This window comes from Malaya genurostris, chromosome 3, assembly GCF_030247185.1.
Source record: "Malaya genurostris strain Urasoe2022 chromosome 3, Malgen_1.1, whole genome shotgun sequence".
Classification (NCBI taxonomy): Eukaryota; Metazoa; Arthropoda; class Insecta; order Diptera; family Culicidae; genus Malaya; species Malaya genurostris.
In genome coordinates, this window is record NC_080572.1 from 269,239,772 (window position 1) to 269,260,383 (window position 20,612).

At 38.9% G+C, this 20,612-nt stretch overlaps 1 protein-coding gene across 2 annotated transcripts in view; it reads left to right on the forward strand.

Moving 5' to 3' along the window:
• Positions 1-1,122: 1,122 nt before the first annotated feature.
• The window catches only part of LOC131433781 (uncharacterized), a 59,748-nt gene continuing 40,258 nt past the window's right edge, over positions 1,123-20,612 (forward strand). For both annotated transcript variants that reach the window (XM_058600376.1, XM_058600377.1), the window contains exon 1: positions 1,123-2,241. In XM_058600376.1, coding sequence (XP_058456359.1) covers positions 2,076-2,241 — 166 coding nt within the window. In that variant the 5' untranslated portion in view covers positions 1,123-2,075. The remainder of the gene's footprint in view (positions 2,242-20,612) is intronic.

Sequence of the window (20,612 nt, forward strand, 5' to 3'; positions counted from 1 at the left end):
CATTGCTTTTAAAGATATCAGGTACTTCTCATTCGCCTTAGAATCATAATTACATATTACAAAATAATTTCAAGAATAGAAACACTTAAAAACCTTTTAATTTTAAGAATAGGTCCACATTCCGATAGATGTGAGAATATAAGAATGCTTCGCTGTTGAAATGGTGTGGTGGACTTCTGACAATACACAAGATATACATGCATAGTAGAGTTATGCGGGCAACGTTTATCAAGATTTCAAAATGGCGTTTAAAGATTGCGGCATTGAGAGGGTGTGGGAGTGCAGCAAAGCAAACGCTACAAGAAATGTCAAAACAAAAAAAAAAGATGCACTTGTACGAGCAGTGAGGCCAGAGCATCTGTCTTTGCGATTTATTTCATTTAAATACTGGAATAACTTTATGTTTTACATCTTAACCCTGACATTACATCATATATAGCTTTCAATTTGTTTTATAAATAACCTTCTTTCTTCACTACTTATCGGTACTTGGGTTAGAACTAGCATATAATGGTAATTCGTGCTTGCAAATCGTACTGACAAAGTAGTTTCCACATAAATGATTTACCAAGTTTTTTTTTAATAAAACATATTCAAAAACACATTACTTTCAAGCAGAAACTGTTATAGAACATCTGATTGATTTTCTCAAACCACAAATCGATGCTCTGCAGCAAAAATAAATCGAAATTCAATTAACATTTTCTAAAAAAGCTGAGCAATTCGGGTGAAATATATAACAATTTTCTCAACCAGCTGATGTCATACACATGTAATTTCTTCATATTTATCACATGATTTGCCAATCTTTTTTTGTAATGGTTTATGGCCACATTCACTTTGAAACAAAATTCGGTACTCTCTCTATTTCGCCTGCAATTCCTTTTCAAATTGAATGTAGACAGGTGGCTTATTGATCGTTATGAAAAGCGACAATTTCCTTGCATGTTAAAACACGCTTTTGCCTGAACGTGAAATTCACGTAACATTTTTCAGAATGTACTACACTGCCATTTGTAAGATTTTCCGCTGTCAATAATGAATCGCACGGTTCACACCACTACAGCGAACCAATCCGTTCTCCCGTTCGTGTTGATGCATTTTCTAGGTGCACAAGCAGCGTAGACAAACTTTGATTGATTCGGTCGCGATACGTCGTGGAAAGAGGACCTGTTTGTGTTGAAAAGTGTTTCCGTTTTTTCCTGCTAGCCAGTTGTATGCTGCAACCGCGTCGTCCGTGCCGTCGCTACGGTTTCAATACGAAAGGAGGTCGAAGTATATATTTTTTTGTATCGGTCGCTTTGGATTATATCCCACTATTTGAAAGTGCGAGTGCTTCTCTTGTGAAAATATTGCGATTTCACAGCACTCAAATCCCTGACGCGAGGATCATATCGTGGCAAGTGACAAAAGGCTTGGATAGAAGGTGCCCATTAAATTAACAAAAGTAACTATTGTACCGTCAAGTGTTTCAACTGGTTCGTAGTTTTTATCACGAATTGAAGGAATTTTTCACTTTACTGTGCGAAACATAGCAGCTCAATTTTATGGTTATCTTTGTAGATCATTCACGCGATCAGTGTAATCAGTATAGCCTCAGTGTAGCCTCTGCAGTCTGATTTAATGTTCAATAATTTAGAATTAGAAATCAAAATTATTAAAACAAACACATTCGTGTAGGTGAATGTAAAAATTCCTAAAGAATAATCGAGCTTCGCACCCACACAAGTCTTCTCGATCGGTAGTGGAAGCGCAGGTGGAAAAGAGTGCAGAAAAATCACTTAGCACGCGAGAAATATCGGGGTTTTGTTCATCTATAGCTGTGTAGTATTGACACACATATACAAAATACCGTTTCTTGAATCGCGCGATTGTGCAAGAAAGGTGTCGTCCGTGAAAGAGCGAGTTAATGGTAAATATTAAAGGAAACACGAGCTGTGATTGATATTCCACCATTTATCGGCATCGGTCTGACGGATTACCATTTTCGGGTGGAACCACCACTAGCAGCGGCAATATAAAAGATCATTTGCTGATTTTCGGCGCACCCAACCCAGCAGATTAACATCATCATCATGGAGTCGATGGAGTATGAAATGGCACGCAATATGACGCTGTTGTTCTTTCTCGAACGGCTGCTGGATCGCGGAGAGCCCCGCACACTGCACGATCTGTCGTGTCAGTTCGGTGCCCGAGGATTCACCAAGGAAATGAGACAGATCGCCGGTGGCAGTCAGTCAGGTTAGTGTTATTTGTTCTATATGTGCTTTTTTCCCCGCTTCTGTTGTTGATTCCAGAAAACATCACAAACCAACCGAGGCAACGTGCTTGAACGATTTCGCAAATATGCTCATGAAAAGGGATAATAATTTTACTTTTTTATGATTGGTAATCTTTTTCGCGAAGACCTCAATTTTTATTTTTGAATGTGAATGAATATAACTATAAATGTAATAACTCCGTTTTTTTGTTTTCCTTGTAAAAAGTATTCTGAAATTTTCTCTGCTGCTCTCTACCTTCATGTTTTTAATCAATATAATCTATCGGATTTCTCTACATCAACAAATATGCCACGCTTTTCTCATTATGACCCAATTTTCTTTCATCAATCAGACCTTAGTTTCGCTAATTCGCTGGTCTGAGCCTCCAACATATTTTATGTCATGTAGCTCATTTTATTACCTGCTCAATATCCGCATCCACTTACCTTCAAATACTGGAACGGCTTCTGTTGCCCCGCGTTTATGTGTCTGCCTATTCGGATGGTAATGGTAATTGTAATGGCGATGTCTTGACTTGGCTCAACAGTTGACTTCGCAATAGCCCCCATAGCGATTATCCAAAGATTGTGCGTTGTACTTATCATGTATCCTGTCGAGCTCCATTACCCCATCCAGCGGCTCGCTGTCGTATCACGCTTCTAGTTTTATCGCGTTGAAATATACCTACCAATATACTCGATTGCAGCTCCAACGGAGGTGCCAGCATCGGCTTTCCTGGCGATGGATGGTATGATAGTGAAATTTCTCTGCTATGGCTTGCTGATGTTAGAGCCATAGCCAATTCATCAGAGATTGATCTTCCTAGATATTGAGGTTGCTACTCAACAGCCACTAACAATTATGGTCAATAACAATATCTAATCGTATTAGAACCAATCATGATCAGTTACCGAGTAATACTTGATGGCAAACAAAATAAATCCTTGGAAGATTCAAATAGCTGTTACTCGGAGAACAGTACACGCAAGAGGGGGGGGGTTCACCTGTGTGCCTATTCTATGTTGGCGTAATGTACACACATCTTTCTCGGTGAACTGCACGGAACGCAAACGATACGAACGCGCAAATGGACTTCGGAAGCACATAGGGCACATAGGGAAGGAATGGTGTAATCATTGCCCATTTATCGAAATTTCGTTCGTTCATTATCGCTGCTGGCTCAGGTTTGACTACGTCTTCGGAGTTCGATAATGGAACGATATAAAGCGGGGAAATTTTTGTTTGCTTTACCTGCTGCTGCTGCTGATGCCGTGTGTAGACCCCGGCCTGCTCTTACGGCTATTGTTATTCGATATCTTCGATTGTTACGTTGCGGACCTGCTGAAGCTAAACGATAAAAAGTTTTTAACGATTATGGCATTGTGGGTCAGTCCTACTGAATGTGTTCCAAAATCTTCTGATAAGGCACAGTGCTAAAAATGCAAATATGGAAAATCACAAAATTATTTTCGTTTACGCTGGGACTACTGAAAGGAATTTGACAACAATAATTTATAATGGTCCGGTGGCATCATCGGGCCGTACTACTTCAAAGGTGACGATGGGCGAAACGTTACTGTGAATGGCGAGCGCTACCGTGTGATGATTGATGATTTTTTGCCCAAAGTGAAACAATTGGACATGCATGACATGTGGTTTCAACAAGACGGTGTCACATCCCACACGGCACGCGAAACATTGACCAAATTGAGAGTCGCCTGCGGTGAGCAGTTTATTACACGTTTTGGGCCCGTCGTGTGATTTAACGTCTCTGAACTTTTTTTCTTGTGAATCCATGTAAAGGCTCATATCTACATGGATAAACGAACAACGATTGACACACTGGAAATCAATATTGAAGCATTTGTCTGCACTTGATGATTTCTAAGATTTCGGAGGAGAAGATTCTACCACAGGAATGGATGGTGATAAGCTAGATTGTTGCAATCACCGCGCAGTCATATTGCTCCCAAATCCTTTACCGTCGTCTGCCACCAATAGCTAAGGAATTTGTAGGGCCGTACCAAGCGGGATTTACTGGAGCCTGCGCCACTACCGATCACATATTCGCGGTAAGACAAGTACTCCAGAAGTGTCATGAATACAACGTACCCACGCATCACCTATCCATTGATTTCAAAGTGGCATACGACACAATCGATCGAGAACAGCTATGGCAGATAATGCACTAATACGGTTTCCCGGATAAACTGACGCGATTGGTCAAAGCAACGATGGATAGAGTGATGTGCTACGTCCGATTATCTGGGACGCTTTCCAGTCGTTTCGAATTTCGGAGAGGGCTACGGCAAGGTATCTTGTATCTTGTTCAATATTGCTTTGGAAAATGTGATTCGAAGAGTGAGGATCGACACGAGTGGCACGATCTTCCGAAAGTCCGTACAATTTTTTGACGTCGCTGACGATATTGATATTGTGACACGTAACCGTGAGGACATGATGGAAACATACATCGAACTGAAAGCTGAAGCTGGGCGTATCGGACTGGCCATAAACAAAACAAAATACATGAGAGGAAGAGGCTCTAGAGAAGAAACACTACGCCTCCCACAACAAATATTGATAGACGGTGACGATATCGAGGTGGTTGACGAGTTCGTGGATTTGGGCTCACTGGTGACCGCCTATAATGACACCAGCAGAGAAATTCATAGACGTATTTTGGCAGGGAATCGTGCGTACTTTGGACTGAGAAAAACCCTTCGATCGAGAAAAACACGCCACCGCACGAAATTGACCATCTACAAAACGCTCATTAGACCGGTTGTTCTCTATGGCCACGAGTCCTGGACTATGTTGGCAGAGGACCAACGCGCCCTCAGTGTTTTCGAAAGAAAGGTACCGAGGACCATCTATGGCGGAGTGCAGATGGAAGACGGAACGTGGAGACGAATCATCGAATTGCAACAGCTGGTAGGGAAACCACCCATCGTACGGACAGCTAAAATCGGACGTCTACGATGGGCTGGGCATGTCATAAGGATGTCGTCTGACAGCCCAGTGAAAATGGCTCTTGAATCTAATCCGACTGGTACAAGAAAAAGAGGAGCACAGCAAGCAAGGTGGATCGATCACGTGGAGGGTGATCTCCGAAGCACCCGTGTCTTGAGTGGCTGGCGACGAGCAGCCATGGACCGAGTTATGTAGAGACATATTCTCGATACAGCAAAGGATACCCCAGGACTATAGCTGAATTTTAGTACAGCCCATTCGAAAATTGATATCGTTAGATTTCGCATTCCATTATTTTCCTTTTATCAGTCATTTTTCCAGTCTTCTTTTTCGTTGTTCAGTGGATCAAAGCCAGACATTGGGTGTGTTACTATGTATTTTTCCTAGATACGGAATAGTTTTCCCGAAAATTTGATATAAGACTGAGACAGATACAGCTGACAGTTTTAGACGACCCATTAGTTTTCACAACTAATCCCACATCATCCGAAAATCAGAAAACCGTCAGTAATTTAAATCTGTAAATCACCTAACTTGCAAACTCCTTGGTGCTGTCGTTGAATAATTTAGACTTCGTTATTGAACCAATTTTTTTTATTCATAAAATCATATTCATAAAAACATTGTGAATTATTTGTTCGAAAAAAAGTGCAGATTTTTGAAGCTTGAGAGTTTTATGAAACCCCAAAAAATTAAAGATGGGTGAACGTTTCAGCAATTGGTCAAGTTGGCCGAATTGATGAATTTTCGCCTCGATAAAACCAAAATTTACTAGAAGGCAGTTCTAGCGAATGTTTTCTTCAGTGGACAAAACTTCAATTTGATGCTCTTCGATCTCGAGTGATACAAATTGCTATTTCAACTGAGCTGTTACCAGAAATTACAAAAACCTTTCGATATTGTTATTGCGTTGTCCCATTCTAATGCGGAAAACGATAGAAGATTTTGGCACTCAAAGATATTGATAGTATCCAACTACCGTGGAATTGCTGCTTTGTGCGCTGTATCGAAGCTGTTTGAAATTATAGTTCTGGATTTTATAACACATAGTTGCTCTGACCAGAGCTAATAAAAGTCATTTTTATTGACTCAAAATAGGGGCTGTCCATAAAAGACGTCACGCCGCAAGGTGGAGGGGGGTGTTTCATAAAACGTGACCTTTTGTGACAGGGGGAAGGGGGGGGAGGTTTTTGGAATGTGACGTCCAATATTTTCAATGAGCGCATTTTTGAAATACCTAATTATATTACTGCTTTGTCCTATTTCCTGAAAAAATCTTCACAATAAACGTTTAAATTCTATAGAAAAACGTGTATTTGTTGATGTAAGAGCTTCTTCTTGTAAATTCGGAAATGAATGACGCAGGAAATCATTTCTGTTGTGATCAGCAAAAGTGCACGGAGGAGCGAGTAAATTAGCGAAATTAATAAATTTTGCCTAATATGAGTAAAAAAGAAAAAGATGCCTTCAAACGTTTTAACTTAAGTTATGCAGTGACAATTTAATTTTCTAGCATTGATAATAGTATGTCACAAGAATTTCTCTTATCTGATTCTGATGCAGTTTGTTCAATTGTACTCCATTTGAAAAAGGGCGGGAGATCAACGATTTCAGACGTAGATCATGTCATGTCTTATCTTGATCATATGTGATTTTCCTCCACCAACATCAAAGCTTATCGAATCATCCAATGATTGAACTTACATAAATCAAGAATCATTTTAGCTCAAAATCACTACCCATTGTGTGACGGAAGATCAGTACCGATATTGATCGAGGTGATTTAAAATTCACTGGTCAACTGATTATGAAAAGATTCTTCGGGAATGATCTCGTTTTAATGAGGTTTTGGTCTTTATTTTCTCAGCCCTGTATGCTACACTAAGGAAATATTATTTTTTTCCTAAAACAATAATATATCTGTGTACCCCTAGGAGGAATAAAACAGATGATTTAAATGTTTCATCAATTCCAACCAAAACTTTTGTTAATTTATATAATTGATATTAATAAAATAATTCCGATGATTTTGTAGTTTTAGGGATACTTTTTAATCTAATGACAGCATGTAATAAGTCGATTTTTCCCTCATATTTGTATGATTTGTCATATATATTGAGAATGCATTGAGATTTTATTTATTTTGAAGTCGTGACATGTGACATAGGGGGGGGGGGGGGGGTCTTTGCTACTGAGACATTTTGTGAAAAAGAAGGGATGGGGAGTCAAAAATCGTCAAAAAAAGCGTAACGTCTTTTATGGACAGCCCCATAGACGAAAATGACGAGAAATTACTTTTCTTATTTTTTTATTTTTACGCTTCGCATTTAGCAGTTTATGTTGAACTGTTAACGCCACCTAACGGTTCTACATAAACCGCTGAGCAGACGTAAAGTATTTGCTACTTACAAATCACTTATTGACACCGAAGTGCCATGTCTATCCTGACGTGCCGAAAGAGCAAAACAAATTGAAGGCATACTGGCCGCCAACAGATTGTAGTCATTTAGGGGTTTGGTACCTCATGTGTACCGTTTTGTACTAAAGTGCACATGACTAGTTTTTATTTTTACGTTTCGCATTCAGTTCATCAGTGCGTCAGCACAAAACGGTACACATGAGAGGGGCGGTGGGAACAGGTGGGCCCGGGCCCACACTCTTAGGAGCCCTTGACGGGACCCGTCGAGTAAAAAAAGGTCATTTAGTTAGTAAGGGTATAAGTAAATAAATCTTGCCATTCATACGTAAAAGTGGTTCTGCTGTACAACCTCACCATTTGGTGTTACCTCTGGAGTTCTTCAAGGAAGTCACCTTGGACCATTTATAATTTTATTGTATCTCAACGATTTAAATTTTTCGATGAGATGAGTGTATGAAACTATCGTTCGCCGATGACTTTCATGTTTCATATTTCAAAATGGTTTTAAATGCCACTAAATGCTCCGTTATCTCTTTTGGTAGCAAAAAGTCTGTATTCAAGTTCGACTATAATATTCCACAAACCTGTAAGGGACCCGAGTGTTCCTCTGGATTCCAAGTTAAATTTTGAAGAACTTATAAAGTTTACTATCTCCAAAGCCTCTATTAGCAATTGCAATTGTTACAATTTGACATTTGACGCCGTAATCCTCAATCATATTCCTTTCTTCGGATTCCTTATGTTAGAACTAATTATGGATATAACGAGCCCATTGCTAGCATGTGCCGCATATTTACCAATTGTTCCAATTCTTTCGACTTGCATCAATTGTATCATTTGGATGATTCGGATCTATTTATGCGAAAAAAATGAGGAGGTTTTATGCCTGCTAGAAAACAAGTTTGACGTAAACTAACTTCAGTGGGATTTTCCCTGATCCAAATAAAAGAGGAGGAGGAAAAGAAAGACATTCAGAGTAAAATCTGAGAACAGGAGGAGGCCCTATTATAATTGAAATTGAGTAAAATTATATTTGAAAAAGAGTAAATCAGATTATCCTGATGTGGTCTACTTTAAAATTCTCCTTACCATGAAGGAAATGCTTGCCGAGCAAGAAGATGTTGAAGCGCTTCGCTTCGCTCGAATATCGCAATTTTTTTTTTTCATTTTGATTTTCAGTTCGCGCGTATACTTGATGTACTATTATTTCATAACTTTTTCTACATTATGCAAAAATCTAAATTCTATCAGACAACCCTCAATCATTACGAAGGTGTTGCCTATTTCCACGAAAGTTTAACTGCATTTTCCACAAGTGCAGATGTCTTGCCAAATACGAGAATTCAATACCAATTTCGTCATTATCGCACTGATGCTTCGATGAGGATTCGATTGGTTTAGAAGTAACCGTCTTGGATGGACAGCTGACATTTTCTACGGCAACACGTTATATAAAACGTGGATTATCAATTGTTTGCAAAAAACCACGTAAGATACTTTCAACGAAATTCGATTGCATTCGATTAGCTTTGACATACAATAAACCCGAAACCGAAAGTGGTGTTATCCGGCAGCAGCGGTTTGTTCGCCTAAAACTTAATTTATGAAATCCATCCTGGAGGCGCGGTAATTCGGTGCGTTTTGCTTTTTAAACTAGTAGAGCCTGCACACACCTAGCACTCGAGTTTTTCGAAGTTATCACTTTCGACCGGGTTTGCTCAACCGTAGCCCGACTACCTCCGGGCCATTTTTTGTTGTTACCTTCTTGGTTTTGGTTCGCGCGGTGCATCGCAGCTGAAAGATGACGATAATTAAACCGGTATTAGTTGTTTCTAACAGTGGAGGACAAATGATCCACCGCCTGATCTTGCACCCGTTGCCAGCTTACCGACTCAAATCGTTATGTATTGATTCATTTCTCCGGTCGTCGTCATCGTCGTTTCATGAGCAGGAAAAATGAAAGTCACGCAAAATCGAGCATTGATTTTCTTTAATGAATTTCTTTTCCGTTTTTCCGTTCGCTCTCCTTCCTTCCAGTCCCAAGCCTACTTGTATATCGGATCATTGTGCTGCAACAAAACACACTTTGCCAGTTCAGTTGAGTAGCCGTGTGTTGTTTTTTTCTTCTTCGAGCTTGTTTATTATGGTATAGGTATGCCAGCCAGTCAGCCAGCCAGCCACAGTCAGTCACAGGTTGGTTGGATGGTAACTGGCTGGCCAACAAGACACACGCGGAATGCCACATAACACGGCAAGCAATGACGCGAAGGCCCATAAGTCTTTGCTTGCTGCTGTATTCAATATTTCTTGAAGTTTGTTTGGTTCAAATTTGCATAAATTAAGTCACCTTTTCGGTTTTGTTGGTGCTTTTTCTCTAGCTACATGTACGTTTCGTCTTCGTCTGCCAGGTGAATTTTGTCGATTTGGTGTTTTCTCTCATCGGGGTTTATTTTTAGCAATCATACGGAAGATTTCGTTTTTCTGGTTACCATGGTAAACAGTTGTTTAGTACTCTACAGCGTCCTTGAAGATTGTTGACTAGGGTTTACTTTGGCAGCTTGTCCAACTCTATGAATCGTGTTATTTGTTTGTTAAAGGACATTACTGTCAAAAGCTAAAATGAACCGTAGCTGATTCTATCTGTTGAACGCTTTTTTATTCTATAAACTGGTGTAAGATCTTTTATTCCCTTTTCATACGTTATTTGTTATTTTAATGTTTGTAGGCTGACTAACAGTAAATTGATACACACAAAAGGATCTGTAATTTATGACTAAATAAGTTTCAAATGTCGGGTAATGGTTGCTTTACAATACTTCTATTAAAATGTCAAAATCCCAACATTAGCAAACCTTTCTCTTGATGGATCCAATTAGTACCCGCACAGTGGAAACGGACACGGAATCAGTAAATTTCTTCCATTTCAACCCGCCACTTCATCGAAAACGCATCCTTCAGAATTGTACAGTATTTTTCGTTTAGTTAAAATTTCGGACAATTCGGAGGATTCATTAGCTTTGAAACGAAATCAATCTTGTACCACTTCAGAACCAAACATACCACTTCAGAACCAAAGGTCTTGGAGCAGTGGCAGCTGGCCAAATCGAGCCAAAAGATGACTTTGTCCCTATGCTTACGGATGAAAGGTAATACACGGTATTTTTCGAAGTAAACTCGGGATGTCATCGTCGAGGATTTGACGAATGAATCCGTTTCTTGGGCCACAACTGCAAATCGCTTGCCAAATCACGGCTTTTTTCGCTAACTTGTCGACAAATACGAACTTGAATCTTCCTGGTACATTCCCACGCCCTATCGTGATGAAACTGTTTTGACCGGGGAGCTGCTTAAAATCGAGTTTGACGTATGTCCCGTCATCGATCGTAGTGCAACCATCTTGTTTTATCAAAACATGGTTGGCGGTCCAGTTCATAGGGTACTGGTCTTACAAGCCAGTATGTTCGTATGTTCGAGCCTCGACCTGGAAGGATTCTTAGTGTCAGTAGGATCGTTGCAACAGCCATACAATGATTCTGTACGCTATGAACCAGCTGCGAAATCTGTTGAAACATTAGTTGAAATTTCACAAAAGGAATGTAATATCAAGGCTTTGCTTTTTACAAGATTTTTGTGCGCCTTTTTGTCACGGAATTCAGTGCAATTTGCTGCAGATTTTCCGATTCACTTCTAGTACGGGATCTGCCATAAAAGGCATAATTTCGGAGATCCGGAAATAAGACCCCTACGTAAAAAGAAAGGGTTAGATGTAGTAATAAGCTGAGGTCTTTCTTATGCGGTTTTTTACGCGGATTTCCGAAGTTACGCGGTCTTTTTTTAGCGAATTTTCAAAGTGTTCCGGTTTTTTTTAAATGCTTCAATATTGGATTCCAGTGCGTCAAACATTGCTGGTTTATCCTTGTAGACATGAGCCTTAACATGCCCCACAAGAAATAGTCCAAAGACGTTGAATCACACGATCTAGGTGGCGAATTGTCGGGCTCAAAACTTGAAATAAACACCAGAGGCGGCTCTTAATTTGGTCACTGTTTCGCATGCCGTGTGGGCCATGGTACCGTCTTGTTGAAACCATATGTCAGGCATGTCCAATTCTTCCATTTTGATAAAAAAAAATCGTCAATAATCACACGGTAGCGCTCGCCATTCACAGTAACGTTCCGCCGATCGTCGCCTTTGAAAAAGTACGACCCGGTGATGCCACCGCCCCATAATCCACACCAAACATTGACTTTTTGAACTTTTGAACACAATTTTTCGATAAAAAAGTGGTCCTTTCTACAACTTTGTCAGCGCCCAAATGTTTGACGTTGTAAGTCGATTCAAAAGATACCAGCAAATAAATCACCCTTCACATGACAATTTTAAGCTCTGATCAAACGTATTCTTTCTTTCTTTTGTTTTATGAAGATTTGAATGTTTTTGCCTTTCTCATATAGAAAGACTATGCAATCACTGTGAAATCCGATTTTTTAACCGAAGCCCGGAGGGCCGAATGTCGTCTCAGCTCGACGAACTGAGCAAATGTCTGTGTGTGTGTCACTCACTTTTCTCGGAGACGGCTGAATCGATTTTCAAAAACTAAGATTCAAATGAAAGGTCTCATGGTCTCATAGCTCGCTATTCAATTTTATCCCGATCCGACTTCCGGCTCCGGAGATATAGGATGATATGTGCCAAATATGCACTCACTTTTTTCAGAGGTTCCTGTACCGATTTTCACAAACTTAGATTCAAATAAAAGGTCCAATGGTGCCATAACCTGCTATTGAGTCTCATTTGCATCCGACTTCCGGTTCCGAAGTTACATGGTAATATGTGAAAATTTGAGAAAAAGTGTGCACTCCATTTTCTCTAAAACGGCTCAACCGATTATCACAGACTAAGATTTAAATGAAAGGTCTCATAGTTTCCTAAATATTCCTAGAACATTTTATCCGGATCCGACTTCCGGTTCCAGAACTAAAGCGTGATAAGTGGAAATTTACCAATTTCATTAGTAGTTTTTCACGAACGATGGTCAAAAACAGGTACAGATCCCATAAAACTGTCGGGTAAATTCTTCTAGTTTGCAGAGCTTGTTAGTTTGTGGGCATAAAAACTTAATTCGGTACCACTGCTCTTCATTTTTCCTGTTCCGGAAGCACCGAGAGTAGTGAAGAAAAACTCCAAAAATAGAACTCACTTCGATTTCTCTACGATGGTTGAACCGATTTTCACAAATCATGATTTGAATTGAAGCTCATATTATCTTTAGAGCTACTGTGAAATTTCATCCGTATCCGACTTCCGGTTCCGCAGTTACAGGGCGTTGAGTGTCAAAGTTTTCAAATCGCCATATAGAATGACAATATGTACCACACCGAAAGAAGTAGAAAACACAAAACATACGATGCGTGCTCTATTTCTATTTCGTACACGCTATGAAGAAATCGAAAAGGTTGTGGATGTCTGCTACTGGTGTGCGATATTGGTAAAAGACGGTACTGCGATTGATACAGATTTTAGCTATTCTATGATAAGTGCGACCGAAAGAATAAACAAATGTCATCGAATTCAATTTTTTTTTTTTGAAAAAATATGCAATTTTCACAGCCAGTAGTGCAGTAATACCGTTCCAGTTGTGTAGGGATGTCAATAATAAAAATAATAAAAGTAATAATAATAATAATAATAATCCTCCTGTTTTATGCTGCTGATTCATGCTATTTAGTTTGACTTACATATGCAGAAGTAACAGAAACGCCAGCTCGCTTCGTTTGTTAGATTTCGTATAATTGGTTTAATCTAAATAAAGCATGGGATAGTAAGTCTTGGTTTAACTAGGCTCAAAACTGTTCCAATTTGTAGGTCATATTTTTTGCTGACAAACAAACCAAGTTCGGCTATTCCGGTCATCTGAATCCGGTTTCGGAAGAATTGGAAATGGTTATTAAAACTGCAAAAAGGATCGCACTCACTTTTCTTCAAGATGGCCAAATCGATTTTCACAAACTTATAGGTTCAAAGGAAAAGTCTTACAGTTTCATACGGAATTCCTAACTTTGTTGTATATACTACTTCTGGTTTCGGAACTACATGTTAAACAGGATTTGTAGAGTTTGTTAGATTAGGTCCGATCAAACTTTCCTATTTCTATTCAATGAACAGTTGTTTTAGCGCATTCCACAGTAATATTTATGCTGTTATGAGTAATATGAGAAAGACATCATTACACCACTAGGTCGATTAAAACAGGTTTTTTAGATAACACCAGATTTTTTTAGATTACATCAGATCTTGGCGTTTCATGCATTTCAAAGACATTGGCATAAAAAAATCGTTTTCAGAAATCTCAAAATTCCCAGTTCAGTCCCAGAGTCGATTTTTTAAAATTAGATTAATGGAGATTACACCATTTGGTATCAATTTTTTTTAATTTTGCGGTTTTTTACGCGGATTTTCTAAGCTACGCGGTTCTTTACAGGGATTTTAGAAGTTACGCGGTTTTTTTCGTGAATTTCTAAAGTTATGCGGTGTAAAAAGAGACCTCAGTGTAGTCGCTCTAAATGACGGGTTGAGTTTTTAAATACACTTCACTCTACAGCTCCGGCACCGGAAGTCGGATCAGGACAAAATTCTGAATCATTTAATCCTAAGCTTGTAAAAATTGATATAACCGTTTCTGAGAAATTGAAGTGATTTCCGGTTTTCAGTATACGAACTCTTTTTCCGGTACTTTCGAAACCAGGAACTGAGATTCAAAAAAATGGAAACCTGATGGCAGATGAGATTCGGAATTTGGTCATCAACTAATCAGACTTACCCATCTGAAGAATACGACTAGTTTGCTCGATTTTTTCGGTATTATGTATCGGCACACGACACTAGAAGTTGTAATTTTTATACTTCAGTCTGTGTTTGCGGAACCGGAAGACATGGCATTGTAAGACCTTCCATTTGAGCCCAAAATTGTTAAAATTAGTCCAGTAATCTCCGCCCAATTTCATCCGGATCCGACTTCCGGTTCCGGCATTATATGGTGAAGTGTGTTAAAAATTAGATACCGTTACTTGAAGCGGCGAAACAAAACACGTAAAAAAATCTTAACTTGCATCAAAACTATTCCAACCGGTTGTCATTGACAATAGACAACCAAACAACTCGATTCGTTTTCTGATTCCGGAAATAGTAAGAAAAATAATTTCTAAATTTGCCTCCAAACTTTTCCAATCGGTAGCCGTTGTTAGTAGACGGCCAAACATAAATTTGGCTTTCCTTGTTCTTGGGTTTTTGACGAACGACCGAACATTGTAGCCATGGGCTCAAAAATGGATCCCAGTCACTTCAATTATACCGGTTCCCCGATTCCGGTTTCGGAAGAACCTCTTTTCGTTTCCTCAGAGATGGCCTAACCGACCTGAATACTTTTTCATTCTATAGGTTATACTAGTTTATCAACAAACCTTTCTAATTTTCAAGAAGCAAAGTAAATTATTTTTAAGAATACCACACATTTATATATAAGAATATGTGAGATATGAGAAAGGCATCATTAACCACTAGGTGGATTAAAACAGGTTTTTTTATTTTTTTTGCTCATTTTATCCCGTTACTCTAGAACCAAAAGACGGAATTTCAATAGAATCTCTGTTAACGGAAATCGGTTAAGCGATCTCTGAGAAAATTAAGTGCATATTTTTGTTACTCTTACATTGACATATTATTATCTCGACAAACATAGTCGAATGGTATATGAAACTCGGCCCTCCGGACCTCAGTTCAAAAATCGGTTTTTACAGTTACTTCAAAACCTTCATTTATGAGAAAGGCAAAAAAGGATACAGATTTGACGTGCAGATACTTGCTTACCTAACAGCTACTGTTCTGGGGTGTCCTTTGCTGTATCAAGAATAAGTCTCCACATAACTCGGTCCATGGCTGCTCGTCGCCAGCCACTCAAGGCACGGATGCTTCGGAGATCACCATCCACCTGATCGATCCACCTTGCTCGTTGCGCTCCTGTTCTTCTTGTACCAGTCGGATTGGTTTCAAGGGTTTCTCTGAGTCCAAAGTACGCACGATTTGTTGCTAAAATACGTCTCTGAATTTCTCTGCTGGTATCATTATCGGCGGTCACCAGTGAGCCCAAATACACGAACTCGTCAACCACCTCGATATCGTCACCGTCTATCAAATATTAGTGGCGGGAGGCGTAGTGTTTCTTCTCTAGAGCCTCTTCCTCTCATGTATTTTGCTTTTGACGCATTTATGGTCAGTCCGATACGCCTAGCTTCAGCTTTCAGTCCGATGTATGTTTCCATCATCTTCTCAAGGTTATATATCACAATATCAATATCGTCTGCGAAGCCAAAAAGTTGTACGGACGTGCAGATACAGTTTTTTAATATTTGTGTTTCATAAAGGGTGAAATACTCTTCATCTGATTTTAATTCCAGGAAAAAATTTTCATCTCAAATTCTTACGCAAACAAATCGACAGAAAATTTGACTTCAGTAAAATTGACGGAGATGAAACAACATTCTGTGCTCCGCTTCCAACCCGTGTGGTTGGTTCCAATTACAGTAATTGTGCAGTAAAATTTGCCAACGTTTTTTTTCACTTACGAGCATGTATTACGACATGCTACATAATGCCCCCACGTGTTGTGGAGCACGTGCTGTCATTTTTTTTTGTTGTTGTTTCGTTTCGATTTTCTCAGTTCAATCTTCGGGGTGAATCTAAATTTCAAACAATTAGACATACCACCGATGTTCCGTCCGATGTAGGCTTTCATTTATTGTTCGGTTCGGGTGTAGACAAGAAAAATCACATCATCGTCGCTGGTGATCCGCCAGGCAAGAAGTCCGTCCCGTCTCGCCTGGCAAACGGAACGGCGTGGAGAGGGGGGTGGGGGTAGGAGGCAAAGCAAGTGAAAATTGCACCTAGTACTGCCAAACTAACATGCTTTTTTCGTGCCCACTTGTTCCGATGTAGCTGCAGTCCATTCACATGATCGGTATTGCAGTATGGCTGCTAACGCTACTAACACTATTGCGGATGCTCGGAAAAGAGTATTTCTAATTCTGGTGCTTTTCGTAACGCTGGAAATTGGTGGAACTTTGTCCTATTTTTTACATAAATGAGATGATCAATACTTCTGAACAGAGAATGCATCCAGTTCAGTATTTGAATTACAGAATCCACGATGAATTTTTCAAATTCACCTTGAAATTAATTAGCATGTGCAGTCTGTTGACACTAAACTCCGGTATCTTGTTCGTGAAGCTCAAATCAGCACACCAGTGCAGTTTCTTCCGATGATAACGACGGAGATAAAAGATCTTGCAAAAAAACAAAAACTTTCTATTTATCTACCCTAGATCCTACAAACTGCGAGACTCTAGCAAAGCAAAATAATTCCATCACTAGAATTGCTGAGGTATGTAGGTGACCTACTGTTTTATTTCCCTAATCGTGCGGTGGTTGCAAACGTTTGAGATTCGACAATTCTAGAGCGCACCATGGAAACAACATCAAACAGTAAACACACGTCCGTGCCGTAAACTTTCACGGTTTCTTTTTTTGCGATTGTTTGGGAACACACAAAAAAACCCTTATCCTACCTACTTTATTCGCATACCGATGGTGACACTTTTCTTTGCCGGTCGCTTTGGAACTGGGTAGACTGAAGGAAGAAATGTATACAACAGAAAACGTGAATTTCATTGCATTTTGATTGCCGGTAGTTTTAACAATTTCAGACATTCCTGAATAACATCTAAACATAAATGATTACGATTGTTCCATAAGTCAATGACATAATATCGCACATTTACAGCAAGGTCACCCGTGTTCAACCCATAACTGTTGGCATCGTTACGTTGAGGTTCACTTTATCATCAACTCGATAAGGGAACGAGGTTTGCTTTTGTATACAAACTCACTCCAACTGTGTGTGCGCACCGTGCCCTCGTGACGTGATGTTAGCAAATCCGGGTATGTACTGGGAATCAGTGAAAAAGTGTAAGAATGTGATCGTAAGGTAGATGGAAGCCAGCCAAGGTAACGTCGCGGGATAGTTGCTAGCTTCCTCCACGTGTCAACTGCAAGTTTTCATAGCATTCCTTACGTTGATTACCTAAAGCAAAACTGTCCTCAATAGTTTACAATTGCCAACAATTTCCAACAAACGCCACTGTGTGCGGTGAGTGTGACAGTGACATGCATTCCTCCTTCGTTGTCATCGTAAACCTGTTCGTTCGTAATATGCGAACTTGTAGAGCATGTGTCCGATTGTTGTTGTTGTTGTTGTTGTTGTGTTTCGGTACTGGTCAACCGTCTTTCGGAATGACATCAACGTCGTGACTCAAACTGACTGGCGATGAATTAGAAGTAGAACGTTGTAATGCAATTATTTATCTGTTTCTTGGTGTGTTTCTTCTCGCCGCAGTGCGGACGTCCACTGCTACTGAGAAAATTTCTTTTTAAATTTATGTTGGTATACAGGGAACACTCAGAACATGATGGGTAGCATTTGTAATTTTTAATACACAAATAAGCCAGCATGGTGTGTGGGAATCTTTGGGATGCTTATGTTTTCATAATTTTACTCGTTATGATTTTCCCGAATGTTCTCCAATATGATGATGGTAATGATAAGAGGATTAGATATTAGGATAATAATATCTTCTCATGGAGATAATTATGTCAACTATATTTATAATTAAAGGAAATAAAATTGATCTAAATTGACGAGAATAATACAATCATGTATGGTTTTTTGTAAGTCAAAATGACTGTCGACTCAAGATTATGAGAATTGATTAAACATTTCTACCAGTTAAATCATTATTCTATAACAGAGATGGTCAGGTTGGAGAATTATTAAACCCGAACCCGACCCGTATCCGTTCAAAATAACCCAAACTCAAACACCTATATCTCATAACACGAATGTAGCTACGATGATTAGATCGAAAATTTTAAGTAATTACCAGCTTCCGATGATGATTAGATTGAAACTCTTGAGCGATTACCATATAAACCAGTATGAAGTGAGAGTTAAGATACAAATGTGTCGATTAATAAACATTTGGTGTGAACGAGCCTAAATTATTTTTTGGTTGATTTATATGACATCTGCCAAATATATTTAATATACATCAAGTCATTGAACAAACAACATCATATTTTTTTATCGTGTTAAAAATGTCGAATTTAATTATTTGAAGAATAGTGCTGCAAAGTCGCATCGAATGCTCGTTGAGGCATATGGTGATTATGCTCTATCAGAAGCTGCATGTAAAAAATGGTTCAAACCATCAAAAAAGTTTGAAGACACCGAATTGCAAGAAATGTTGGATAAAGATGATACTCTTCTAGTCAAAAGAGACGAGCAGCAATTTTGAATGTTGCTCAATAAACAATTTCTAGCCTTTTGAAGCTATGGAAAAAGCATAAAAATGTGAAAATTGGATACCACATGAATTGAACGAAAGAAAGATGGTATCGAAAAAAAACCAATGAATTTATCTTTAAAGACACGAAAGAAAATAAGTTTTACATCGAATTGTTATAATTGAAAAAAAAATGTATTTCAAGAAATCCAGTAACGAAAAAACCTATTTTAATTCACCTAGTGGTGTTGCCTTTCTTATATAACTCATAACATCATAAATAGGAAAGGAAATCATAGGAAAGTTTGTTCGGACTTAATCTAACCAGCTCTACAAATCCTGTTTGCCCTGTAGTTCCGGAAGTAGTGTCCCCAACAAATTTAGGAATTCCGTATGAATCTGTAAGACTTTTCCTTTGAACGTATAAGTTTGTGAAAATCGATTTGGCCATCTTGAAGAAAAGTGAGTTAGATCCTTTTTGCAGTTTTTAATCACCATTTCCAATTCTTTCGAAACCGGATTCAGATGGCCGGAGTAGCAGAAGTTGGTTCGTTTGCTAGCAAAAAATTGGATTATTATTATTATTATTATTATTACCCTCCCGTGGTTGGTGGGCTTGACGGTATTGCAAACATCGTCAGATACAATCAATTACAGTTAGAATTTAATATAGATATATGTTACAGCTTTAGCTTAATTATTGAATTTAATGAATGAAATACGGAACGACTTGAATAAGATGTTGATTGCATTACGCTCCGAACATCCGGAGTTTGGAGAGACCGGTAGGGCTTAACTGAGCTCTGTTTTATGTTTCATTTTCATACTACCGGCTCTTATTACCAGTGTGAAGTGGAAATTAAATGGAGTGAACGTAACCCACTTGGGTTTCACACGATGACACCAAACGAACGGTAGATGCAGTCCATTTTTGACGTTTATTGGTTGTTTGTGTACCATGGAATACTGTGGAATGAGATAGAATATTGTAGAATATAATAAAATAATACAAATTGAACAAATGAGCAAACCACTGATAGCTGTCAAACGATGTTCATCCAGTTCATTTTGTGAGATTGTGTCGTTTTCATGTGAGACTTGATGAGTGAGATGATCTGTGAGTGAATTGTAAGAGGAAGTGTATGCAAGAACGGTAATAAAGGCCACTGTTTCAGCTCAGGACTAACGATCGACTAATAGTAGAGATAAAAGTAGGGTAACGGTATCCTCATTTATCTCAGCTCCATTAGTCATCTCATATACGAAAACCATTAGTTAGAGTGAGATCTGTTGTCTCTGTTCGATCGATTGACTTCAAGAGTAAGATGAAATTAGGAGCATTCGCTTCAAGTTTTCGCGTCGCTATAACAACAGTATTGAACTATTTTCGAACTACTTTTTCTGCGGTACTGCTTCACAAATCCGAAGCAAAGATATTGTATTCGATTTGATCACAATGCATTAATTGAAAGTCGAATAATCGCTAAAATAACATGGTGACACTACTAATGAGATGATAATTGGTACATTAACCCTAGTCAAAATCTATTAGAATAGAAACAGTAG